Genomic DNA, 27,178 nt, shown 5'->3' on the forward strand with positions numbered 1-27,178 from the left:
TGACTCCCGGCTCGGGTATGTCTAGCGCTACATCTCATGAGCTACTGCGAATATAAATAGCAGGTTACCTGCAGTGGAGGTAAGGCTGAGCTGGGCTGCGTAGGTAGCTCCCGCCCTTAAAACTGTGCTTATGCTAAAAGAACAGGAGTACTTATTCCTAGCCACTGGGGGGACGCGTACCTGAGCAAGGACATCACCCCCGCCTGTAGTGCAGACAGAACCGGGGGTCTCTTTACTGTATTTATTCTCACAGCATCCCCGTGAGGTCCAAGCTCCTCTAGGGCAGCTGGGGCTGAGCAGGGAAGTGAGCCCGGTGTAACAACGCAAACAGCTCTCGCTCCCAGTTCCCAGCCTAGCACCTGTGCCCTCGGGCCAGCCTTCAGCAGGGGGAGCACAGGCCGGGAGGCCTCCGTGTGAACGGCTTCAGGTGAAGCGTTAAAACTGTAAATATCAGCGTCTCCCCCGGCCTCCTGACACGGGGAACCGGGTGGTGCCTCTCCAGCCTCCCCCTGAGCGGGCCCGAGGGGGGAGGGGGCAAGCAGGGGCACAGGAGAGAGAGCGAGCTCCGGCTGGAACCGGGAGGGAAAAGCGAGCCGGCCGGGGAGGGGGGGCTCCTTCTGGGGTCAAAGTTAAATTTCTGTGCACGCCCCCATCATGGGAACCTCACCCCCCCACCCCGGGGACGCTCCCCGCCTGAAGAGGGCGCAGACCTTGACCTCTGACCCGCTACGGCTCAGCTGCCGGGGTGACGCTTTGGGTCCTTTAACTCGTTTAGGCGACTTTCCCGCGCCTGAGCCCTCTGCTCTGGTCCGCTTAACGGGTCAAGGAATGGGGTCATTTTCGCGGGGTGAAGGGTTCCTCCCGGAAAGGGGAATGGTGCCTGTTGTCCCGGGTCCCGCACCTCTCCCAGATTCCCACACGTACACTGCTCAGCAAGTGGGTGGCCCCGGCGCTGCCTGATCCGTTACCGGACCGGTAGAGGGAAGGGGTCCTGATTGTACCTGCGTCGCGGAACAGGGCCGGCAGTCACGTGACTGGCAGCGGCCGGCGCCTCGGAGCGAGGAGGAGGCTGCAGGGGGAGGGGAAGCCCGGACTCCCCTTGGCCAGACCGGCCGGCCCCCGTCGCCATGGGCAGTGAGTTTCGGGCGGAGAAGCGGGAACCGAGAGGTGGTGACAGAGGAGGCTGGGGGCAGGGGCTACGGGGGACACGGACACCAGGCTGGGTGTTGGTGCGGCCTGAGGGAGGGACAGTTCCCAGGGCTGGGCGTCTGGGGGTGACCTACGGGAGGGAAGAAGCAAGAGAGGGATGGACAGCTCCCCGGGCTGGGAGTCGGGAGCGACCTGAGGGAGGGATGGACAGCTCCCTGGGCTGGGCATCTGAGGGTGACCTGAGGGAGGGATGAATGGACAGCTTCCTGGGCTGGGCGTCTGTGGGTGACCCGAGGGAGGGATGAATGGACAGCTCCCCGGGCTGGGTGTCTGGGGCGACCTGAGGGAGGGATGGACGGGCAGCTCCCCGGGCTGGGAGTCGGGGGCGACCTGAGGGAGGAAGAGAGGGATGGACAGCTTCCCGGGCTGGGAGTCTGGGGGCGACCTGAGGCGGGGACGGACAGCTCCCTGGGCTGGGCATCTGGGGCGACCTGACTGAGGGAGGGAGGGATGGACAGTTCCCCAGGTTGGGTGTCTGGGGGTGACCTGAGGGAGGGATGGAGAGCTTCCTGGGCTGGGCGTCTGTGGGCGACCTGAGGTGGGGATGGACAGCTCCCCGTGCTGGGCGTCTGGGGGTGACCTGAGGGAGGGAGGGAGGAAGAGAGGAATGGACAGCTTCCCGGGCTGGGAGTCTTGTGGCGACGTGAGGGAGGGGATGGATGGACAGCTCCTCGGGCTGCGAGTCTGAGGGCGATCTGAGGGAGGGATGGACAGCTCCCCGGGCTGGGCGTTTTGGGGCCGACCTGAGGGAGGGACGGACAGCTCCCCGGGCTGGGTGTCTGGGGCCGACCTGAGGGAGGGACGGACAGCTCCCCGGGCTGGGCGTCTGGGGCCGTCCTGTCGGAGGGATGGACAGCTCCCTGGGCTGGGCATCTGGGGGTGACCTGTCGAAGGGACGGACGGACCAACCGACCGACAGCTCCCCGGGCTAGGCATCTGAGGCGGCCTGAGATAGGAACACCAGGCTGAGGGCATGGGACGACCGGAAGGGGGCAGACTGACAGACTCTAGGCTTGGGGCGACGGGCAATCTGGATGACAGAGACACTAGGCTGAGGCGCATGGGGCAATCCAGGGGGAGGAACAAGCCTTGGCTGTAGGGAGATAGTACAGGGGAGTTGTGGCAGGTGAGGGTGAGACCGAGACTGTGACTTGTAAGGGAGGTGTGGGAGGATTGGCCCATGGGTGACTGTAGAATATGCTGGGAGAAGTTGTGGGTGACCATGCCCATGAGGGAATGACTCTGCCTGGCTAAAGCACTGGGGAATATGCTTTATGGAACATTCCTGCCCCAGGCAAGGGAAAACGAACCATCAGGTCTGTGGATCTTTCTGTGGGTTTGTCCAGCTTGCTTGTTCTGTGCAGGACACGAGGCTTTGACCACACTAGCCTGAGTTAGGCTTTGCCCTTGCCTGCTGAAGTGCCACCCATGGCCAGGTGAGGCCATGCCTGCCATAGTGACACCATGCCTGTACAATAAGACTGGCTGAGATCTGTATGGGAGCTGTGGCCTCGCTCTGTGTGTATTGTGTGTTTATATGCACTGAACAGGCTGAAGCAACAAATTGAAAGAAGAATATGGTTCGAAAATTGAAATCTCATTCTGACTGTTTAATTTCCAAATTTCTGTTCGCTGTCAGGCCAAGATAATCCAGCTAATTTGTTGGATTTTTGTAGGATTTTCTGGCCTTGGTTTACCAACAATGGAGTCATTTCAGCTTTATAAACCAAACATGTTTTTTAATGATCTGTCTTATTATTTCATGGTACCAAGTATTAAACTGTAAAAATATAGCCCAATAGATTAGAAAATAAGAAAAGGGATCATCTCAGTTCTGCCTGCATATTTGTGTGGGGGTGGATTGGTGACTGGATCTTTGATGATATTCATACCTAATGTGTCTTGTTATAATGCACATATTTTGGAGGCCAAACAAAAAAATCATTCTTTGTTCTGGAATTTGTTCCAGTTAAAGGGATCATACTATCTAACTTGTTCACTCTTTCTCAGATAGAAATATTAGGCAGAACCACATCAAATGTTAAAGGAACTAAAATCCCACACTGCTCTGATTACATCTAGTGTTTTAGAGGTCTTAAAATCACAGGTGTTTCTTTTTGAGTAACTACTTTGGGAAATTCCATTCTATTATATGATTTAGGATGATTTTTTTCTCTATGCATATTTTAGTGTTGTTATAAATCAACATCTTGTCTCTGTATTTACCTAACTTGGAAAGACAGCAGATATTCATCTTCAATTAATGTTTAAGTTCCAGCTCGCTGTCATTATTATATATAATACTTCCTTTCATGAGTGTATAAAAATGACACCAAGCCTAATGTGAAGGAAAAGACTGACCTTCTTAGTAATAACCATTAAATTCCATCTCAAACTTTTGCCATGTTTTGTCTTCAGATCAACGCAAGTCATGAATTTGCAGGTAGCGGTAAGAGTATGAATTTATGCATGAAACTCATTTTTTTGAATGTCAGACAAGTAGTTAATGTGCATATTTAAAGGGCTGAATCCTCGGTAAGAAAGTGAGTGCTGTAATAAGTATTACTATTATTCTGCTTGAAAAACTTATTTTATTTCTTTTTTTCTTTAAACAGTTAAATTTTTAGAAGTTATTAAGCCTTTCTGTGCAGTTTTACCTGAAATCCAGAAGCCTGAAAGAAAGGTTAGTGCTGCATTTGATTTTTTGCTTGTATTGGGTGAATTCATAGATTATTATAGGGATCATTGTGATCATCTGAGACTTCCACAAATTAATTCCTTTCTGAACTATGGCATATCTTTTAGAAAAACATCTTATGTTAATTTTTAAATTTCCAGTCATGGGGAATTCACACAACCCTTGGTAAATTGTTCCAGTGGTTAATTATTATCCCTGTTAAAATTTTGCACCTTAGTTCCAGTTTGAATTTGTCTAGCTTCAACTTCCAGCCAATGGATCTTGTTACACTTTTATCTGTTAGGCTGAAGAGCCCTCTGTCATATATCCCCCCCCTCAGTCACTCAGTAAACAGTTGTGAGGGGACTCAGCCACTGGGTCCCTGGGTATTTTAAGCCTCCAGAGCCTGAATAGAGCTGAGCCAATACCCCATCCTTGGGGTCCTTAAGTATGCTCTTGGGGTGCAAACCTTCAGTCTAGCACCCCCTCCTGAGAGCTGGAATCAGCTGTTTAGGCCCTGGGCTCAGTGCTGACCATTCAGACTGCTCCATAGGTTAAGCATACCCACTTTCAGAATTCCACCCAAAGGTGTGAGCCTTCTGGATTATTGTTTAACTGTGCAAGGAGGCCTGTGGCAAGTATAAAGCAGGTAACAGACACTTTGTACAGGATCTAATACCATTGCTCTTTTACTTAACAGATAAAGTATGTGAGTACAGATAATTTAGCAGTGTCGCACTCTAGCTCACCTTTCCCTAGAGAGTTCTTGTGGTTCCTCAGTATTCAGGGTGGTAGTCAGGTTCCCTAGCCTCATCAGCCCCCTATATGTTGGGTTGCTTCTCCCTCCTCTTGAGCTGGAGAAAATTGTCACCAAAGATGCTCCTTTTTTATAATCTTCCAGTCTATTCTGTTGGGTGTGCCCCTCATCAGCCTCAACAGGTGACCAGAAACCATTACCAGGTTTGTGGCCAGGCTACCTCTGCCTTTGAGTTCAGACTTGAAAAAGTGGTTTGCCCTGGGTAGCAGCCATCTCTTTGTCATGTAGATGGACAATCCTCAAAATTTAACAAGTCTGTTGATAGCTGTATGCCAGCACATCTCAGGAATTATAGTTCAAGATGGAGGTTAAAAGACAGTGGGAATGTAAAGATGGTAAGACCAGCCTTACTATCAAATGGAGTGTGCAGTCTGATATAGGTGCTTGCAAAGACTTCATAATCTCACACAGAATACATAAATTGTCAGTGTCTGTGTGTGTTGTATGCTTTACACTTACCACTTGGCCCCTGGAATAGGTAAACCAGAAGTCTCTCACCTTTGGGTGTAATTCTAGGAGTTGGTGTATTTAAGCTATGAGGGAGTATAAATGGTCTGTACTGAGCCCAAGGGCTGGACAGCGGGTTCCAGCTGTTAGGAGGGAACCCCTGGGGTACAGTCTTGGGAGCTGGGGTACCACGGAGCCCCCTGACCCTGGGCTCCCTCTTACACTGTACTTCTGTGACAAGCTGCAGAGCCCTCCAGCCTGCACTTTTACCAGCATACATATAGGTAGGACCATACCCAGCTACAGTTACATGCAGGCTCTCTGACTAGCCCCTCCATAGGAAGGCTACAGTTAAGGCAACTCCCAGCTCCCCAGGTGTGCACCCCCTCTGGAGCATAAATCCAAAATTATACTGTCTTGCGCTGCACAGGGAACTGTACAGCATAAGCTCATAAAATTTGCGCCCTCCCTCAATGTGGAGAGGAATATGCAACAGCCTTTGCCCCTGAGTTATGATTCCCACACATTTCACTCCAACTCACTGGTTTAGATAAAGCAAAACCAAGTTTATTAACTACAAAAGATAGATTTTAAGTGATAGCACAGATCAAAGCAGCTTACCTAGCAAATAAACAAAAAATGCAAACTAAGCTTAATATACTAAATAGATTGGATGTGAATAGCAGATTCTCACCTTAAGACATGATACAAGCAGGCTGCAGATTCTTACAGCTTGTTTTACAGCTTGGAATCCCCATGTGTTTCACTCACAGGCTAGAAATACCTTTAGTCTGGGTCCAGCAGTTCCCCCAGTTCAGTCTTTGTCCCTCAGGAGTTTCCAGGAGTCTTCTTGGGTGGGGAGTGAAGAACACCAAATGATGTCACTCCCTGTCTTATATAGCTTTTACATATGGCGGGAACTCTGTTTCAAAGCTTGGTTCCCAGACCAGTCGGTGGAAAAATACTGACATCCCAAGATGACGTCTAGAGACATGTGGTCTCATCACATATCCTGTAAAGTCATAGCTGCCATTACTCGGAGGCGGTCTGTAGTGGTTTCAGGAAGGCTCCCCAGGTGGGAGATAAGCTTCTCCTAAGGTCTGTTGTTTTTTCCCTAATGGCCCATTGCCCTGAATACGCCCTTCCCCACCCACTATCTAGACTGAAAGCATCTTGTCTCGTGGGCGTGACCCAGGTGTAACTACATTTGAAATACAGTTACATAGTCAACATTCATAACTTCAGACACAAAAATGATATGTGCATACAAATAGGATAATCATATTCAGCAAATTATAACTTGCCCAGTGACACCTCACATGACTTATCTTGCATAAAATACATCAGAATTATGCTATAATTGTATCATAATAACATCACTGTGAATAATTTGGCGTGCAGTGTCACAGAGGGGTCTGTGTCCCAAGAGTGTTCCTAGGGACTCAAAAAACTGTAGCAGTGGCTGGGCACTGGAGGCTTAAAATGTCCAGGAACTCAGCGGCTGGGTTCCCTCTCAGCAGTCTAATGAGTGTCAGAGAGGGGGCGCTCCACTGAATCTGGCACCTTCTGTTATCAAGTTGATCAAATCAACCCTTAAATTCTGTTTTTTAAGCAAAGCAGATCAAACTCCTTGAGTCTCTCACTTATAAGGCATGTTTTCCTTTAATAATTCTCATGACTCTTTTCTCTGAACCCTCTCCAATTTATCAACATCCTTCTTGCATTGTGGACACCTGAACAGGATGCAGTATTCCAGTAGGGGTCACACCAGTGTCAAATAAGAGGTAATATAACCTCCCTACCCGTACTCAATATTCTCCTGTTTATATAACCAATGGTTGTATTCACCCTTTTGGCCACAACATTGCACTGGGAGCTCGTGTTCAGCTGATTATCCCTATGACCCCCAAGTCTTGGTTCCCAGAATAGAGTCCCCCATCTGGTAAATATGGCCTACATTTCTTTGCTCCTAGATGTAGTACTTTACGTTTGACCACATTAAAATGCATATTGTTTACCCTCATCCAGTTTGCCAAGTATCATAGAATCATACAAGGTTAGGGTTGGAAGATACTTCAGGAGGTCATCTAGTCCAACCCCCTCCTGAAAGCAGGACCAACCCCAACTAAATCATCCCATCCAAGGTTTTGTCAAGCTGGGCCAGTGATCCAGATTGTTCTCTATCAGTGCCTCTTCATTATTTACTACCCCCCAATCTTTGTGTCATCTGCAAACTTTATCAGTAAGGATTTTATTTTCTTCCAGGTCATTGATCAGTTTCTAATATGTGTGAAAGTTGCATCCAATCCTCCTCCCATTTAATCAGTTTTCCCATTGTATTCCGTGAGAGCAAGAAATGTGTTTTTCTATGCTTTTCTCTCTTATGAAAAAGCATCATCTGTGAGTCTTGGTTTTGGATATGTTAATATTGGAAGTAATTACTACTAGTTGTAAACAGATAGCTGTGGTTCATATTCCCCTGGTATGCATAGCTAAAATCTGTTTGAACAGGATGTTTTCTAAACTAAGAACTTGAACAGACTGAAAACACTGTGAGGAGGACACTTAGGGCACTCATTTTGCACCAACTCTAGGTGAGAAAATGTCAAAGGAGTGAAGTGTCCAGGCATATCTGATCAGATAACTGCGTGTTATTTCAATACTGGTTGTTGTTTCTGGCGGTAGTACCTGGATGACCTTTTTCTGTGTCTGGCCTATGGCCTCAGAAAGCTCATTTCCTTTTTCCTTTAGTGTCAGACCACAGCTAAAGAAACTTTTCTTACTTTTGTGGCTTGAGGGTGTACTGGATGACACAAAGCTGTGTTTTCTTTGATACTGAAGTGTCACCATAGTCTTGTAGAGCCAGAGGGAAAATGGATTTTAGTTATCACAGGAGTTGCCTTAAAATATTAGTGCAAAAAAGATGGAGGACTACCCTAAACTATTGGAAAAGGTGGTAGGATCCTTGAAGCTAATAATTTTCCCCATTGTTTTTCAGGTATGTTCTGGAATGTGTGTCCTTGGTTGTTCTTTTTTGAGGCCATTGTGTTGCTTTTCTGCCCCAGTCCCTCTTGAATTAATGTATTATAGATGTATAATAAACATTCCACTAATGCCAGTGTAAGTTAGATTGTGTAACTCAACAGCTAGTTTACATATCAGTATTCTTCAATTATTACATAGGAACTTCACTACTGTCACATTAGATATATCAGATAATCCGTGTTAAACATCAGTCAGTGTTAGAAATCTATTGTTATGGTTGAATACTCTGGCTCTGAACTCTACATGATGTAGCATTTTATGTCATAGAATATTATTATGATCTCTAAATATGTAGTGTTAACACAGGTTTGTGATTAATCCACTTCTTCTAAATTCTATTTTATAGATCCAGTTCAGAGAGAAAGTACTATGGACAGCTATCACACTATTCATTTTCTTAGTGTGCTGTCAGGTATGTACCTCTTTACATGCGCATGCACACACACAAACACGCATACCCCTTTCTGTAAGACATGCAAGAGGATATAATGTTTGTTTTTAATGTTGGAGCAGTGAGGATTCCTTGTATATCTGTACCAGTCCAGTTATTTTATAATTTTACATTAAACATTTAAGTAGTTCTGTCAATGAAACTTGCTCTTGTGAAGTGTCTTTTGCTAAAATTCATACTGTTCCCCCCCCCCCCAAATTAACTTCTTGTTACACCTCCTAAATTTCAGACCTTAGAAGGGAGTTGTCAACTTGAAATCTAGTCTCATTTGAAAAAGAAGTTAAAAGTAGTTTTAGGTTTCACACCTACCCCTGATTTCCTCTAAAATTTCTTTGATTTTACTATATAATCTTTCCTCTTTATTTAACAACTATATATATTTCTCTCCTTTTGTTACTGTGTGTGAAAGACCCATACAAATGGGGGACACTGATAATAGAGTAAACAGTGACACTACATACAAAGTGCTGCCAAATTCACACAGTAAACAAACTGAAAAATATATTTGTCTTTTTAATCTTATAACTAAGATGTTAGTTGTAAAAATAACTTTAAAAAAAATAGAAGTGTTATTGTTTTAAATTAGCCATGCTTTTAACAAGATGGCACAGTGTATGGGTTGCAAACTCTGCAAGGAAATAGTTCATAGAATCATAGAATATCAGGGTGGGAAGGGATCTCAGGAGGTCATCTAGTCCAACCCCGTGCTCAATGTAGGACCAATTCCCACCTAAATCATCCCAGCCAGGGCTTTGTCAAGCCTGACCTTAAAAACCTCTAAGGAAGATTCCACCATCTCCGTAGGTAACCCATCCTTTAAATACTGTTTCAGTTTAAATATAATTTTTTTTTAATGGAAATATGGATAGAGATGTTAGATACTAAAAAGCAAGCTTTTACAAATTTAAGTAATGTTTGTAAAACATAGTGCCAAGAATTATTAAAACCTAAATCTGGGGCCTAAATTAGCCCGACAACATTTCATTGCACGAAGTTAATATAAATGGCCATTAAAACCCCTTTTTAAATGGTTTTGCAGAGCTTTTAAATTGCACTTTAAAACACTGATTCTGAAATTGTAGTGTATAAAATAACCATTCTAGAGCCACTGAATAATGTGTATATTCAGGTGATCCACAAAATACAATCTGTAAGTTTTTGAACAGTGAAAGGCTATTTAGAGGCCGAAGGAAGTCTTTTAAAATCGGCTTGTTTTCTTTTGGTGAGCCATTAAAATGTTTATCTGAGAGGGAAGAACATACTATTTCAGCACTGTGTAGCTGTTAAATGTGTGTTGAATAGTGGAAGCTTTACAAGGATTACAGTAGTAAAATAGGGAAGAAACAAGTATAGACTGAATTTTCAGTAAGTAGTTTAGTTTAGAAAAATGTAGATTTCAACCTGACAAGATTCCTGGGACACATTTTTTCCATAATTGAGGTAAGTTCCAAAAGAGCTAATACCTCATCAAGAGTGCCCTACTAAATTCATGGTCCATTTTGGTCAATTTCACAGTCATAGGATTTTAAAAATCATAAATGTCATGATTTCAGATATTTAAATCTGAAATTTCACGGTGTTGTAACTGTAGGGGTCCTGACCCAAAAAGGGACTGTGGGGGGTCTCAAGGCTATTTATAAGGGGGTTGTGGTATTGCCACCCTTCTGCGCCGCTTCTGCAGCAGCGCTGCCTTTAGAGCTGGGTGGCTGGAGAGTGGCAGCTGTTGGCCAGGAGCCCAGCTCTGAAGGCAGCCCTGCTACCGCCACCAGCAGCAGCGCAGAAATAAGGGTGGCATGGTATGGTATTGCCACCCTTACTTCTGTGCTGCTGCTCGCGAGGTGTGGCCTTCAGAGCTGGGCGCCTGGCCAGCAGCCACTGCTCTCTGGCCACCCAGCTCTGAAGGCAGCACAGAAGTGAGGATGGCAATACTGCGACCGCCGTACCATAACCTTGTGACCCCCACCACGATCCCCTTTTGGGTTGGGACCCCCAGTTTGAGAAACACTAGTCTTCCCCATGAAATCTGTATATTATAGGGTAAAAGTACACGAAAGCCCAGATTTCATGGTGGAGACCAGATTTCACGGCCATGAATTTGGTAGGGCCCTACTCATCAAGGGTTAAAGAACTGCTTTCAAAGAGTAGCATAAGAGAAAAAGCATGACTTCTGAACCAACAAACCAATCAGGAACAGATGATTTTTATCTGTTAAGCTTTAGAAAATTTGATGACGCATGCAGGTCTCCATCATAGAGAATTACGCAAAACTTGTATGTACAGTGGAACTTCAAAGATAACGAACACCAGAGTTATGGACTTACCGGTCTACCAGACACCCTGTGAAACCGGAAGTCCTCAATCAGGCAGCAGCACAGACCCCAAAAAAAGAGCAAATATTGTACTGCGTCAGGGCTTCAGCCACTGAGGGGTTGGGCTGCAGCCCAGACGGGGGAGGTGTCAGGGCTCCAGCGGGGTGGCGCTCGGGGCTACTGACCCAGAGGGGGAGGTGTCAGGGCTCCATCAGGGGTGGTTCCCGGGGCTTCTGACCCAGAGGGGGAGGTGTCAGGGCTCCAATGGGGGTGGCGTTCAGGACTTCTGACCCTCTGAGCACCTGGGCTCAGGGCTTTAGACTGGGGGGGAACACTGGGGCTCGGGGCTTCAGCCCTGTGGCTCTATTTCCGCCTTCAGCCCTGTGGGGGCTGCTGAGACTAAGGGATTTAGTTATGAGAGGAATGCCGGTTTCGGCCCCAGCGCTCTCCCTGTAGCTAAAGCCCTGAGTCCCCCTCTGCCCCCCCAGCTGAAACCAGGAGCGGAGCTGCGGGGCTGAAGCCCAGATCCCAGCGTCTCCCATGGGGTTGAAGTCAGAAGAGAGACATGGAGCTGAAGCCCTGAGCCCCCTGCCAGGAGCCCTGGTGGCCCCTAGAGTCAGAAGCCCCCAACCCCTGCCCCCCCCCACTGAATCCTGCCCCCCACACCCCTCAGCCCTGTGGATGCAGTCCCAACTCCCCCACTGAAGTCCATAACGTCTTGTTGAGAGTTATGGACCATTTCAGAGTTATGGATAACCTCCATTCTCGAGGTATCCATAACTCTGAGATTCTACTGTAGTCAAAACTTAAAACTGTTTCCTAGTATCTGTAGGGACCAAATGATATATGCAGAAATCCTGCATTCATATTGTATCAAGAGAGAGAACAAGTAACAGTACACGGTGAAGGTGTATAAACCAACGGAGCTCCCTGTACAGTCTGGAAAGTAAGTGGAGTTAAAAAGGAGTAATCATTGTTCATGATGCTTTTAGAATAAAATAATCTGAACCAATAATAAACTGTACAACAAAATTCTAACCTACGTCAAGAGTTCCTGGACTGCACTGTTAAAACAGCAGCAAGAGAGTATGCCTTCTCTCAAAACAGGTTGACTGGGCAACAAAATGGCAGATGAAATTCACATTGAAAAACATAATCCCAGTTATACATATAAAATGTTGGGGTCTAAATTAGCTGTTACCTGTCAAGAAAGAGATCTTGGAGACATTGTGGATAGTTCTCTGAAAACATTCACTCAATGTGCAGCGGCAGTCAAAAAAAGTGAACAGAATGTTGGAAATCATTAAGAAAGGAATAGATAATAAGACAGAAAATATCATATTGCTTCTATATAATTGCATGGTACACCCACATCTTGAATACTGCTTGCAGATGTGGTTGCCTCATCTCAAAAAAGGTATATTTGAACTGGAAAAGGTTCAGAAAAGGGCAACAAAAATGATTAGGGGTATGGAATGGCTGCCATATGAGGACAGATTTATATGACTAGGACTCTTCAGCTTGGGAAAGAGACGACTAAGGGGGGGATATGATTGAGGTCTATAAAATCATGACTGGTGTGGAGAAAGTAAATAAGGAAGTGTTATTTACTCATAACACAAGAACTAGGAGTCACCAAATGAAATTAATAGGCAGCGGGTTTAAAACAAACAGAATGAAGTATTTTTTCGCACAACACACAGTCAACCTGTGGATCTCCTTGCCAGAGGATGTTGGGAAGGCCAAGTCTATAACAGGATTCAAAAGAGAACTAGATAAATTCATGGAGGATAGGTTCATCAATGGCTATTAGCCAGGATGGGCAGGGATGGTATCCCTAGCCTCTGTTTGCCAGAAGCTGGGAATGGGCGACAAGGAATGGATCACTTGATGATTACCTGGTCTGTTGATTCCCTCTGGGGTTGGAAGACAAGATACTGGGCTAGATGGATCTTTGGTCTGACCCAGTATGGCCGTTCTTCTTTTCTTCTGGTCTGTTTGATATATGGTATCAAAACCCGAAAGATGAAGTTAATTTTCATGCAGGCTTTTATTGACTTAAATTTGTGATTGTTTCCGTTCATGGCACTTTTCATAGTTAAAAGATTTTAAATATTTAATTTCTGTGGTTGGGGAATTAATCATTGGCAAAAATATTTGTATTACGTTTTCTGCTATATCTCTTAACCGCAAAGAAATGCAATATTAGGACCCAAAGGTAAAGTTAAGTTAGCAACTGAATGCTTTCTGTTTTCATTTTCAAATCTGAAAACTTTTTTTTATATATATTAATCCAAAGCTCAAACACTCTGATTCAAAAATGTCAATGAAATACAAAACCAATAGAATTTACTATTTTATTGTCTTCTTAACACATGAAGACCAGCATATTAAATTTGTACAGGTTATTAAATATGTCTCTGTCATATTGTGCTTTGGGTTTTCTTCAGAGGATTATATTGCTTGTCATATAAACTTTATGCTGTAGTTTTAATGTCCGAAACATGAAGAATTTTGGAATAAATTATTCTAAGCAACGTATCTGTAACCTGAAACCAGTTCACAATTACTCTTTCTAGTATGTATTTGTTTGTACTTTGTGCAGTCTAGCTTTACAGAGAAGTCTAGACATTTAATAGTACACATATCTTTACAGATCCCTTTGTTCGGAATCATGTCATCAGACTCTGCAGATCCTTTCTATTGGATGAGAGTCATTCTTGCATCAAACAGAGGTTAGTAGATTAGTCATCTCTCTTCACTCTTTTTCTCTCTGGTATTGCATTAATTTAAACAGGTATAATTGACAATTAATTGATTTTCAAATATTTGATTTCATGGAGTCTAGAAGTCAGAGTTAAGTACTTTGTGAGTGTTTAGGACAGATGTAATACTCTAAATTCATAACATTTTTCAAAAGCCAATACAAGTATCTTCTATTTTGAAAATAGCATAGGAATTTGGCATCATCTGAGGAGCAAATGAAATTCAGCTTGATACTCTTTCCAAAAGTAGAGCATCTCAAATATGTAAGACAGGTAACCTGCCATATGAATACATGGGACACATTAATGATTCCCACTTACTGATAATACTAGTTTACACTTTGAGATGCTTGGAGTAGAAGATGATTTATAAATCCTAGTGAATTAAGCCACACAGCACAACTACAGAGTAGATGAGCAAATAATTTCACAGGTCTGGAAACTGAAGAGAGAGAAGTTAAGAGCCTTGCTCAGGATCACAGTGCACCTGTGACAGAACTGGGATTAGAACTCCTAGCTCTTAGTCCTTCTCTCAGACTATCAGATCATGCTGCCTCTATTGCTAATTCTTGTTATGTTTTAGTTGATCTGTATCTGTTCTCAGTCTGCAGCAGTTTAGGTCCCTTATTATTTTTTAAATTAACTTTGCTAATAGTTTTATGTGACAGTATATTAATTCATTGCAAGTGAAAGAAGGGTAATCAAACTTGTTGGGGCTGTCTTTGTTTCTCATTTGCACAGTGCCTGAATTAATGCTGTCCTGAGCCCCAAGTGATGCCTCTGCAGTGTAAATATTTGGCTTGCATATATATTTTTTTCAGAATATTATCTCCTTTTAATCACTTTACACACACACACACACACACACACACACACACACACACACACACACACACACACACACAATGTTTTTGTTCTTCCTCATAGGTAAGATTCTGACTATGAAAATAATATAAAATGTTGAACTGGCTGCATGCTAATTTTAGTTCTTTGAAACATTGAGCATTTGGACCAAACAGTTAAACTTGCAACATGCTCGGAATGGAGAGACTTTCCTATGATTCACTGAAGGATGGATAAACCTTCAAAAAGTCAACATTTATAATGCTGGCTTAGGACCAAATGTGCAATATCTTTGGGAGATCTTATTGAATTATGTTTTAATAGCTTTGGAATCCACTGTATTATAAATGCAGTAAACCCTGGGAAGTGTTATGAGTTTCAAAGGATTATTTTACACAATGTGCCAGAGAAGAATTAATTTTTGGGACAACGAAGTTAAAAGGGGTTTCCCAGGAAATCTCAGGGGGGGGAGGTGTATGTACCCCTGCTGGTTATGCAAGAACTCATCCTTTTGAAGCTTCACCCTGAGGAGAGGATTACCCTTTGTAACAGGTGATTGGCAGACATGAGGACAATATCAAAGGCCCAAACTGTATAAAGGAAAGGATGAATGAGCTAACAGCTGTTATGAACTTGTAACCCCAGAAAAGCCCTGTGGTGGGGTTTGAAGGACTGATCACCTGCCAGACCCCTTGTTGGAATTGGGTTGATCTCTAGTAAGCTTATTAGCATGTGTTTAGGTCCTTTTATTGTTTTTAATGTTTTCTCTGTAATGCTTTCGCCTTAATTATAAATGTGCTCACGTAGAAAGGGCTGTGTGCTAACTTCTAACTGCGTGCAATTGTGCTGTGTATAGCCTCGGAGGAGAAAGCAAAGCAGGCCAGCTCATGCAGTCTGACTTGCTGGGTAACTCACATTATAAGCATGGAACTGTGCAGTCTGGAAAAACCCCGGTCAGGATGGGGAGAGACATGGTTCTCTACCCAGGAGAACTCACAGCTGGAAGGCTAAAAGTAGTTTCAGGAGCAGTTGCCCTGAACTGTTACAGGCTACACTGCAGATATCTATATCTCAGGAGGTATTATTTCAATAGGTAGCATCTTACCGTCAGAGCTGATACTGAACCAATAGCCTAGCAGAGAGCTAGGAGCATGGTGCTAGTAGATGATACAAAAATCAGAACATTTTAATAGCCCCATGACTTGTTTCTTAAAAGTGTCAATTTAATCCTGGTTTCAGAGTAGCAGCCGTGTTAGTCTGTATCCGCAAAAAGAACAGGAGTACTTGTGGCACCTTAGAGACTAACAAATTTATTAGAGCATAAGCTTTCGTGGACGACAGCCCACTTCTTCGGATGCATATATGTGGGCTGTCGTCCACGAAAGCTTATGCTCTAATAAATTTGTTAGTCTCTAAGGTGCCACAAGTACTCCTGTTCTTTTTAATTTAATCCTGCTGTCCTCATCAAATTCTAATGTGGGTAATTACATTCTGCCTTCCAAAATGCCTCCTGCACCTTCAGCTGGAAATTCAGTGATTCTCTGATTGGTGAGTGATAAACCACAGTGGCTTTCTGAGACCTTTCTGATGGTCCACAAAATGGACCAAGCAGTTGAGTGATAGGGCTGACATGAGAGGAGAATCCAGGGGAAGACTTTCCCCAGTGAAGAGTTCAGTATTGTGAAATACTGGAGAACTAACTACATATCCTGTTCAGCCTCTGTACACATCAGCTTTGGATTGTAGTGTTGTTTCACAAAAATGTTTGAATACACATATTTCTCCCACATTGCCTTCAAAACCTCAGACTGTGACACAGCAGTCTTTGTTTTGGAGGAGATAGTGATCTTTTTCTTTGACAGCAGCTTGAAACATCACTAGACTGGAAAGTGTTTGACTGAAAGGATATGAAGAATAGTTTTTTTTTTTTTTTTATTGCAGGTCAGAACCTTTCTAAAGGCCTGATCCTTAGAGGTGTGGGGGTTTTGGGATGTGATTTAATAATTTTTCTTCCTCTTCAGGGACTTTGATGGAGTTGGGTATCTCGCCCATTGTGACATCTGGTTTGATCATGCAGCTGTTAGCTGGTGCCAAGATCATTGAAGTTGGTGATACACCAAAAGACAGAGCTCTTTTCAATGGAGCCCAGAAATGTGAGCATTATTCTGATTAAAATTACTAAACATTTCTATTCTTGGCAAACCAACGTGTATAACTAAAATGCTAGATACAAGGCATCCGTAGTATACTAACTCAGCAGCTGTCTATAAATGAGCGTTGCTTTCTTTTTGTTTCAGTGTTCGGGATGATTATAACCATTGGGCAGGCCATTGTGTACGTCATGACTGGGATGTATGGAGATCCTGCTGAAATGGGTGCTGGAATTTGTCTCCTTATCATAATTCAGGTACATAATTAATTCTTCTGTGAATAAGCACTTCTGTGACATTCAGATATAGTATAGATGGATTGAAAATCCTGACCCTTCTCCTACTTCCCCTAACAATCCATTGGCTTTCTTCTCTTTTCCTAAGTGTTCTTAACATTGTAAACAGCGCATCCTAAATGTATGTAATGCATATATGTGAAAGGCATAAAATTTCCCAGAAGGACAAAGATACATCCAGTGGTTACATATGCTCAAGATGTTCCAGATAAGTGGGTCATGTTTGATCCCATTTGTCAAAGCTGTTAGTATTAAAACAGGAGTAGGCAGCTTTGAAAGCAGTGGACACTGTATTTAGGACATTTCTGATTAAAGGGTGCAAATCTTATCAAAGCAGTCCATGCACAATGTAAGAAACCAACACATCACTTCTGTGTAGAAAACATTATTTATTAAACAACGTGACTCTTATTGTCAATACTGAAAAGTTATGTAAATATAGCAAGAAGACTCCTGCTCTTAAATTCCTGACCTGCTGACTTTAAATCAGTGTTGGGAGGTTACAAGGGAACAGGACATCTACATTTAATATTGAATACTCCCACATTATAATGAAAATATAATCAGTAATATTTTTAATACTTAAATTCTTGACTGATTTATTCTTGTTTCTGCTTACTCGCATTTCTTTCCCCACAGTTGTTTGTTGCTGGTTTGATTGTGCTGCTGTTAGATGAGCTGCTGCAGAAGGGTTACGGCTTGGGGTCTGGTATTTCCCTCTTTATTGCTACCAACATCTGTGAAACCATTGTCTGGAAGGCCTTTAGTCCCACTACCATTAACACTGGCAGAGGTACATTGCACAGATAACTATAACAGCACAAGTTTCACTTGATACGTGCTGGAAATTAACTTTATTGTACTACAGAGTAGCAGTTAACTATAGAACTGTTGGTTTAGTGAAGTGCTGATTAGCTTTTAACAGTCATTGTCCAAAAATGGAGACTAAACACTGCCAGATCCGTAAGAGTAACTTTATCAAGAATAACAATCCAAAAGTTTGCCTCTGCCGCTTTAAATTCTAGTGTTTGCAGTGGAGACATTTTTTCTCATAACCCTAATCCTTCCTTGACCTCAGGAATCTGGATTTCCTAGTCTGAATCCTGTGTCTTATTTTTAGCACACTGTGGTGCACAGACATAGAAAAGGAAGTGGATTTAGTATTTTCAAAGGAGATGTTTGTGGTACAATTACAGTGTGTGAATAAGACATTCCTGTATTTAGTGTCTCCCCATTACACTCTGAAGTATGTTTGACATTTTGGAGAATGGGAATCCCACCTTCAGTTCTGTATCATGCTCTCAGTGTCCATGGCTGCACTGTGAGACCAGCCTTGGCCAAAGAGAAATGCTGCTTCTGTCTATGCTGAGAGGTTATCAGATAGCTTATGTGTAAACTCCAAATCCTAAACCAAATTTTACCTTGATTGATTGCATCTCCAGTTTCTGGCATTTTTATTTACTGTGCTTGCTTGCTGCTCCTTTCTACCACTCCTTTTCTCTTCTTCCCCCACTTCTCCCCCCTCCATTTAAAAAAAAGGGGGGAATTGTTTTTGTCACATGGTTGAGAACTATAGGTTTTATCACAAAGGCAGTGTCCTGAATGTCCTGGTATTCTGCAGGCTGGAAAGGGAATCTTACATTATGACATACATGTTCTGATAGGACTACAGTACAACATATCTCATAACACGTATACAGCACTTTTTCAAATATAAATTAATACCAGACCTTGTTAATTAGAAATTCACACTAATTTTTTACTTTAAAATTAAAAAAAAAAGATGGAGTGGTTTACTCTGTTTTGCTTTATATAGGAACGGAGTTTGAGGGTGCGGTGATTGCATTATTCCATCTTCTGGCTACACGAACTGACAAAGTCCGTGCTTTGCGGGAGGCTTTCTACCGACAGAACTTGCCCAATCTCATGAATCTGATTGCTACAGTATTTGTGTTTGCTGTGGTCATATATTTTCAGGTAAATAGAAAGTGCAATCTACAGCTATAGGGCAATTACTTAATTACAAAAGGAAGAAGGATCCAGACTCTTAATTTATTAGTCTTGTATTGAAAGAAATACAATACACTGATATAACGCTGTCCCTGGGAGCTAAAAAATCTTACCACGTTATAGGTGAAACTGCGTTATATCAGACTTGCTTTGATCCGCCGGAGCGTGCAGTGTTTCCTCCCCCCCCCCCCCCCCCCCCCGGAGCGCTGCTTTACCACGTTATATCTGAATTCATGTTATATCGGGTCGCGTTATATCGGGGTAGAGGTGTAATTACAAAAGTTAAAATGGAACAACTAAAGTATTTGTCTTATAATTTCAGGGAGTAACAAAGTAAGAATTTTTTTTCTAATATTGTCACTTCACTAACAGACATTTGACATTACAGCTATTTAATTTTATACCCAAAATGACCTGTGGTTGATACTCAGATACATTTTGGTTCTGTGTTTGTACAGTGCCTAGTGCAGTGGGGTCCTGGTCTATAATTGGGGTTCCTAGGCACTATGACAATAACAATGATAAATGCTACTACTAATTAAATTAGTTACTTGTGAGATCTTTAGCATTGCCATTAAATGCCACACACACTAATGTTTTCAGTTGAAGTATTTTCATGTTCTGGAAACTAAAAATAATTTTGCTGCAAATCTTAGTGGTTTTACAGTGTACAGAATACACTTAATACAGCACAGTTTGTTTTCATGGTCAGCTCTTGAAAGAATATATTCAGTCCAGGGCCGGCTCTGGCAAAAAAGCCTCCCGCCGCCCCGCCGGGGAGCACGGCAGGGGAGGGCGCCGAGCCCGGCCGCCACCCCGCTCTCCCCATCCGGCCGGAGCGCCGGGGGGAGGGCGGCGAGCCCGCTGCGGCTCCGCTCTCCCTGGCGGCCGGAGCGCCGGGAAGAGGGCGGCGAGCCCAGCAGCAGCCCCGCTCTCCCCGACCGGCGGGAGCGCCGGGAGGAGGGCGGCGAGCCCAGCCGCGGCCCCGGCCGGCCGGAGTGCCGGTGGGAGGGCGGCAAGCCTGGACGCGGCCCCGGTCTCCCTGGCCGTCCGGAGCACCGGGAAGAGGGCGGCGAGCCCGGCCGCGGCCCCGCTCTCCCCGGCCGGCCAGAGCGCCGGGAGGAGGGCGGCGAGCCCTGCCAGGGCCCTGCTCTACCCGGCCAGCCGGCTGGAGCACCGGGGGAGGGCGCATGCTTGGTAGGCTGGTGCCTGCAGCCAGCCCTGATTCAGTCTCAGCCAGAGAGCCATACTTCTCTGTGACATGACTGGTGCAGTTTGTTCCAGAATCTTGGAACTGATGCATAGCTTTTGTCCTGTAAGTTTTCTCTAAATGTCCAGCTATGCAATATGCCTTTTTATGTATATTTAAAAATTGGACACTTATGATTGGGTTTCTGTGAGAGATCGGTTTTAAAAGAATGCCCCCATGTGGAATAAGTGTGATCCAAGATGTAAGGACTGAAATCTCTGGCTTCTAAACAATAGCGTGCCTGTTCAGTCTAGGAGATTAGCTATAACCAGAAAACAGCAGAATGCTCTGCTTGCAACTATCTTCGGAGGTTGGTTAGGCTTCTGCATTAAAAGCTGGTAAGTTTTTTGTTTTGTTTTGTTTTCCCAAATCCTATAAAAAATGAGTGCATTTTAAAAGGGTGCTGTTGGGTGTAGAGTGGGAAAGCGTTGTGTACAAGAGGTTTTATGGAACCCAGCAATAAGACATTCTAAATATCCTTAAGGTTTTATTTAAATCAGTCTTAAACATTATATTTGCAGTAGCACCTAGAGACATTACTAGTTTCGAAGCCCCATTGTACTAGCTCCTGATCAAACAATCTCTGTCTGACCCAAAGAATTTATAATCCAGTTCCCCTCATTACAAGTAGCACAACAATTATAGCACTGTGTGAACAAGTGAAATTCAGAACATGAAACTCATCCATTTTTTTTTTAACATTCCAAGTCAAGCAAAATGGCATAAATGATAACTAATTTAAGGTGTTAAGAACGTTTTTTGTCTCTTAGTAAGTGATTTTTAACCTGTAGTCAGTTTAGGTGAATGAAAATTCTAGGAGAAATGGCATACTAAATAGAACAGTCATATGACTTAAATGCATAAACATGACAGTGTAAATATTTGGCTCAATCCAAAGAAGATTCCAGACCACTGTTCTGTTCATTATTATGGGAAAACAAACAAACAAGCTAGTCCAAAGGCTGTTTATTTCAGTCCTTGCATTCTAGGTTATCTAGTGAATACTCTATCTTATTAAGAGTGCTGTTGTGACATGCCTTTGGGTTTAGAAATAAATTTAACACTTCCTTAATTCTCTTTTAGGGATTTCGTGTTGATTTACCTATCAAGTCTGCTCGATACCGTGGACAGTACAGTAGTTATCCCATCAAGCTCTTCTATACCTCCAACATTCCCATCATTCTTCAGTCTGCCTTAGTTTCAAACCTCTATGTCATTTCCCAGATGTTGTCTGTTCGGTTTAGTGGCAACTTCTTAGTAAACTTACTAGGACAGTGGGCAGTAAGTATCTATCACTTCTAAAATAACTTTGATAACAAGTATTTTGGTATTTAACAAGTGGGAAGTTTAAATACTAATTTTCTTTAAAGTTCATGTATCTACAGTCTTAATTCAAGGAATCTGAAACCTCCATAAAGGGGGTAAGGTGGAGAGTCCCAGAGATAATGAGTTGCCTTTTCTTCCTCCCATGTAGGATGTCAGTGGTGGTGGCCCTGCTCGCTCTTACCCAGTTGGTGGTCTCTGCTATTACCTATCTCCCCCAGAATCCATGGGTGCTATATTTGAGGATCCTGTCCACGTAATTGTTTACATCATTTTTATGTTGGGATCCTGTGCGTTCTTCTCCAAGACATGGATTGAGGTGTCTGGTTCATCAGCAAAAGATGTAAGTGGTCTGATAACTGCTCTAAAATACTGTGTTTTAAAATCCTGCCTCTAATCTAGATAACTAGCTTCTAACAGATGACAGCTATTGTTCTGTGTGACTATCAGCTGGTTATAAAACACTGCAGAAGTCTGATAGAAATGTGTGTCTGCAGGTTGCTAAGCAACTGAAAGAACAGCAAATGGTGATGAGAGGCCACAGGGATACATCGATGGTTCATGAGCTTAATAGGTAAGGAAATGCTGGCTCTCTGCAGCAGTTCGCTACAGTAGAATGTAATTAACACCTTTAATACATTGGGTCAACTAAAGGTGGGGTCCCCTGCAAAGCCACTCAGATTTGTGCCCAGTGCAAGATGCAGATGCAACTTACTTTTTCACTCTCCTCACGTGTTCCATACTATGCTGTCATGTTAGTTGGGGAAGGATAGGGCCCAGGCAAACAGGAGGGACAAAGTGTTATGGAAGAGTTGGGAAAAAATAGATCAAGGGAGGCTTCCTGTTTAAACAGGAGAATGGGGAATTTGGGATGAGTCCCATGCATGGCTTTATTAAAGGGGAGACAACCTGATTTCGCAGCTGTTCAAATTATCACTACAGAGCTCTGACATCATGAAGCAGCTCTTCCTCCTCAGTATGTGGCACTGGAGCCCAAGCAATAAACATTATGCCTTGTCCCTGATGTGGGGGTGAGGGGCTCCCTCCATCATGCAGATTTGGCAGCATTGTCTGAATGGGCTCATGGATTGAAGTAACCAACTTGCATTACAGTTAGTTGGGTTGTGGAATGTTTTCTAGAAAGGTATTGGTGTTGAAAGCTACATTCATTCAGAATAACTGGAAAGATCATTAGTCTCTTCCATGCTTTAACAGTGGTTTGTGTAGTTATTAAATACTCAAATGTGTGGAAGCATATTTGAAAACTACATTGGATAAAGGCTGGATAATGCTCAGTGGTGCTGCTGTTGTTGTAAAGACCATTAATGTGCTGGAAATAGAAGTGGAAGGCATTTTGTTAATCACATTATACAGTGTTCGTGTATGTTTTGTAAACCTTTTAGTTATACCCCAGCCTTGTTTTTTCTGATTGGGTCTGCGGCAGCACAATCTGTGGGTGTTTCTGCTGGCAGGTACTTGATTGGAGGGAATTGGCAGCTAATTACTGTGCCCTCTTGCTGATGACTCTCATTGTAATCTTGCCTCTTCCCCCTCTTTCATAGTGAGATCTGGTGCAAAAGAAACAATGTTCTTGTTCCCTAATAGTTTAAAAAGTGACTCTCTTTGCTGTATGAGTGAGTTTTTGCTCTATCGAAGCTCACACATTAAAATGACTCAAATTAACTGTTTCCTTAAAATTTAGAGAAAAACTTTACCCTCAGGTGTGGACTTTACACTTGTATCTAAGGGCAGAATTTGCCCCGAAATCAATAGCATGCTTTGCTACTGAAAAGCAGCAGTCTTTGGTCTCTTTAGCCTCCCAGCAGTTACTTAGCACGTACGTAGCATGCTATGCGTTCAGACTACTTTAAGAACATAAGAATGGTCATACTGGGTCAGACCAGAGGTCCATCAAGCCCAGTATCCTGTCTCTGACAGTGACCAATGGCAGGTGCCCCAAAGGGAATGAACAGACAGGTTATCATCAAGTGATCCATGCCCTGTCACCCAATCCCAGCTTCTGGCAAAGAGGCTAGGAATGCCATTAATGGACCTATCTTCCATGAATCTATCTAGCTCCCTTTTGAACCCCGTTATAGTACTGGCCTTCACAACACCCTCTGGTAAGGAGTTTCAGAGGTTGACAGTGCGTTGCGTGAAAAAATACTTTCTTGTTTGTTTTAAACCTGCTACCTATTAATTTCATTTGGTGGCCTCTTGTTCTTGTATTATGAGAAGGAGTAAATATCTCTATACCACTCATGATTTTATAAACCTCTATCATATCCCCACTTAGTCGCCTCTCTTCAAAACTGAACAGTCTGTCTTATTAATCTGTCCTCATACGGAAGCCGTTCTATACCCTTAATCATTTTTGTTGCCCTTTTCTGAACCTTTTCCAATTCCTATATATATATATATATATATATATATAATTTATTTTTTTATTTTTATTTTTTTTACAAATGCTAGTCCTCACCACAGTGCTGTAAAGTAGACAAATATTTTTTGTTTAACTTTGTATAGTTGGAGAAACTGACACAGATAGGTGACAACTTACCCAAAGCACAGTAGCCACTGGCAGAGTCGGAATGGAACTCTGAAGTTCCTAATGCCTGAATCCACTCATTCCTGTCGCTCCCTCAGTTGGTCGCACACAGTGATATAGCACAAGCAAAACAAGACCTTTGGACGGAAAAGTTTAATTGTGAAAACTTTCTGTTTCAGGTACATCCCTACAGCAGCTGCATTTGGTGGCTTGTGCATTGGTGCCCTCTCAGTATTAGCAGACTTTCTTGGAGCCATTGGATCAGGCACTGGCATCCTGCTTGCAGTCACCATTATTTATCAGTATTTTGAAATATTTGTAAAAGAACAGGCTGAAGTTGGAGGAGTGGGTGCTTTATTTTTCTAAATGTCCAAATATTTCATGATTTGCTTGAAAGGGAAAGTATCTTGACAACATGCCTCAGTCAGTCCAATAATGCTGTCTTCTTTTTCTTTGTTTTCAAGTGCTAAGTCCCATTATCATAATGGGCATTGAGCAATGCCTGTGTGCAGCATCAGTACCAGCTGCCTTAAGAATAAAGTTTACATTATCTTGTTTAAGTAGATCTAGTGTTGCCTGTAATGCTGGAAATCAATGCATCTACTTTGCTGTTCAGACACTACAGTGAGATGGTAAAATGTAAGAGTTTGATTATTAGTAAACATTTTGCACACAGCGTTAAGATCTTAAATTGATTTTCCCATTTTTAGTCAGAAAAAAATACCAGAGTGCAGATTGCCACATGCCAATATTCTTGAGCTTATTAAATAAGTTCTTGACTGAATTTGTATGTAATCTATATTTTGCATAAATTACTTTTTATACTTTTTTAACGTGCATTTCCCCATCATTGTGCTTCAGCATTACCTATTCATTTGTGTTGTCTCCACTTGGGCACCCAACTCCTAGCCATGAGGGTGGACAAACGTTTTACCTGAGATTGCTACTCATCTCACCTGTGAATTGGTTCTGCTGTATGTGCAAGGCCCAGAGAGCACTTCCATTCTCAGCCCTGGGCTTCCCGCATGTAGATGCAGTCATGCCACCACATTGGCCTATACCTTTTGTATTTAACAAGTACTTGTGAAAACTGTGCCACTGAAACTTCATGTACACTTTGCTTTTGTGATTCTGAAGGACAGAAGCCTGCTTCCTAAAGCAGTGTTCGGAATTGGGAGATGGGGGAAATGAGCAATTCCTGTTGAAAAATTATTTATGTTGTCGTAGTTTACAACGGCAATGTAACAAGTATAAACATTAGACAATAAACTTATTTAATTAAATTCTGTTCTTGTCTTATCTATAAGAGTTTTTTCTTTTGTAAAAAAAACCTGTTTGCTTAAATGATTTCATCATGGCGAAATTACTTAAAATGAGATTTAAAATACCTAATTATCCTTGATGGTATTTCAAAGTAAGATCTGTTAAGAGTAGTTTGCATTGTGTTAAATACAAGCTAAGGTCTGGTCTACACTGAAAAGTTGTCAGCTATGTTGTTCGGGGGTGTGAAAAATCCACACCCCTAAGCAACATAGTTAAGCCAGCCTAACTTTCAGTGTAGCCAGTGGTGTTAATGGAAGAATTCTTCCATCAACCTAGCTACTATCTCTCAGGGAGGTAGATTATCTATGCTGATGGGAGAATCCTTCCCTTAAGCATAGGTAGTGTCTACACAGCAGCACTAAATTGGTGCAGTTTTAGTAGTGCTGCTGTAGTGTTTCAAGTGTAGACAACTCTAAGTCTTGGATCCTAACTTTAATTTAATTTCCTAAAAGTTAACCAGCTGACTTTTTAAACCACTGACCAGCACATCACCTCATAGTCAGTGTGCTGCCTGTGGAAGTTGAGGTGGTTTGTGTGGCAATGTCTAAGTTAATAGGGGATTCAAACAGGAAAATGGCAGTCAAGGATGAGAAGTTTCTTGGAGAAACTGAAAATAGGTACTGCCTCAGGTCTGGAAGTATGCGCTTATCCCTAGCTCCTAACCAATGGTCAGATGATACTGGGTAGATGAGTGATGAACAGACTGCACTTTTCGTGGGACTCCCTTTAACCAGTTTTGTAGAACGGGTAAGTACTAATTGAATTTTACACTACCTCTATGCACCTGTGCTATTTTATACAGAACCTGGGGTCGAAAACATCCAGTAATATACAAAAAATGTGTATGAACAGAGTTGTTAGACATGTTTTGATATCACTATCCTCCATTTAGTTTCCTTTAATGTCTGCAGTGTTCCCCCCCATGCACATATTGCATAGTAGTAATAGACTTAAATCATAAGATAGCCAAAGCGTATGAATGTACAGATTCTCATTTAGTATGTTTGAAGATTGTTTTGGTGACATCATGTATGTCCATGGGTGGGATGTTGATACAAAATACATTTGGCAGTAACACCCACTGAACAAATGTTTACTCAGTTACAGTAGAAGGCACCCAAGCATAGGTTCAATGTGAATTTGGAACTGCAACTGGACTTACTTTCCTTCACCCTCACCGGCTAACCAACCGGTGCTGCTCTTGTGAAGATGGTAGGATACAGCACACCCAAAAGCACATAGAAAGAGTAGCATAACAGTAGCAGAGAAGAGTTGTTTATCAGGTGTAGCATTCCATGAGCTGAATCCTACCTTTGAACTGGGTTTGACTCACTATAGTATTAATTCCATGAGCTTTAGGAAAGAAAGATTGCATGAGTCTATAGCTTGACGTTCTGCCTCTAGAAAACTTGAAAGCTACGTCTCTAAAAGCTCCGTCAGAGCTACAGCGGTGCAACTCGTCACACCAAAGCCACTCTCATGAAAATTCAGTTACTTACTGACTGCTTATGCACTTCTGAGAAATGCTGATATAAATATCTCCCTCCCCCATCATTTATTTTAGGTAATTTACTAAATCCCTTTTGTTATAGCATTGAAATGAGAAGTAGAGCACTGTGTATATTTAGCCTTAGATATTATATGGGTGGCACAGAAGAATTTCAACCAAGCATGATATTAAAAGAACCTAAATAGTTTCCCCCCTCACTAAGGCTG

General features: G+C 42.9%; 1 protein-coding gene across 11 annotated transcripts; it reads left to right on the forward strand.

The window, feature by feature from the left end:
- The first annotated feature begins 178 nt into the window (after positions 1-178).
- On the forward strand, positions 179-25,422 carry SEC61A2 (SEC61 translocon subunit alpha 2). 11 transcript variants are annotated; one of them, XM_065552072.1, is made up of 13 exons: positions 2,574-2,645; positions 3,628-3,658; positions 3,825-3,892; positions 8,542-8,607; positions 13,612-13,690; positions 16,585-16,716; positions 16,861-16,970; positions 17,649-17,802; positions 18,826-18,986; positions 21,352-21,549; positions 21,743-21,934; positions 22,089-22,165; positions 24,319-25,422. In XM_065552072.1, exons 5-13 carry the CDS (start codon positions 13,630-13,632, stop codon positions 24,503-24,505), a joined length of 1,272 nt encoding a protein of 423 aa, XP_065408144.1. In that variant the 5' UTR covers positions 2,574-2,645; positions 3,628-3,658; positions 3,825-3,892; positions 8,542-8,607; positions 13,612-13,629; the 3' UTR covers positions 24,506-25,422. The 11 variants fall into 11 exon arrangements, with proteins under 11 accessions (XP_065408105.1, XP_005305088.1, XP_065408066.1 ...); XM_065552033.1 differs by lacking the exons at positions 2,574-2,645; positions 3,628-3,658 and adding an exon at positions 179-427; XM_005305031.5 differs by lacking the exons at positions 2,574-2,645; positions 3,628-3,658 and adding an exon at positions 751-1,134.
- Positions 25,423-27,178: the final 1,756 nt, after the last annotated feature.

This window comes from Chrysemys picta, chromosome 1, assembly GCF_011386835.1.
Source record: "Chrysemys picta bellii isolate R12L10 chromosome 1, ASM1138683v2, whole genome shotgun sequence".
Lineage (NCBI taxonomy): Eukaryota > Metazoa > Chordata > Testudines > Emydidae > Chrysemys > Chrysemys picta.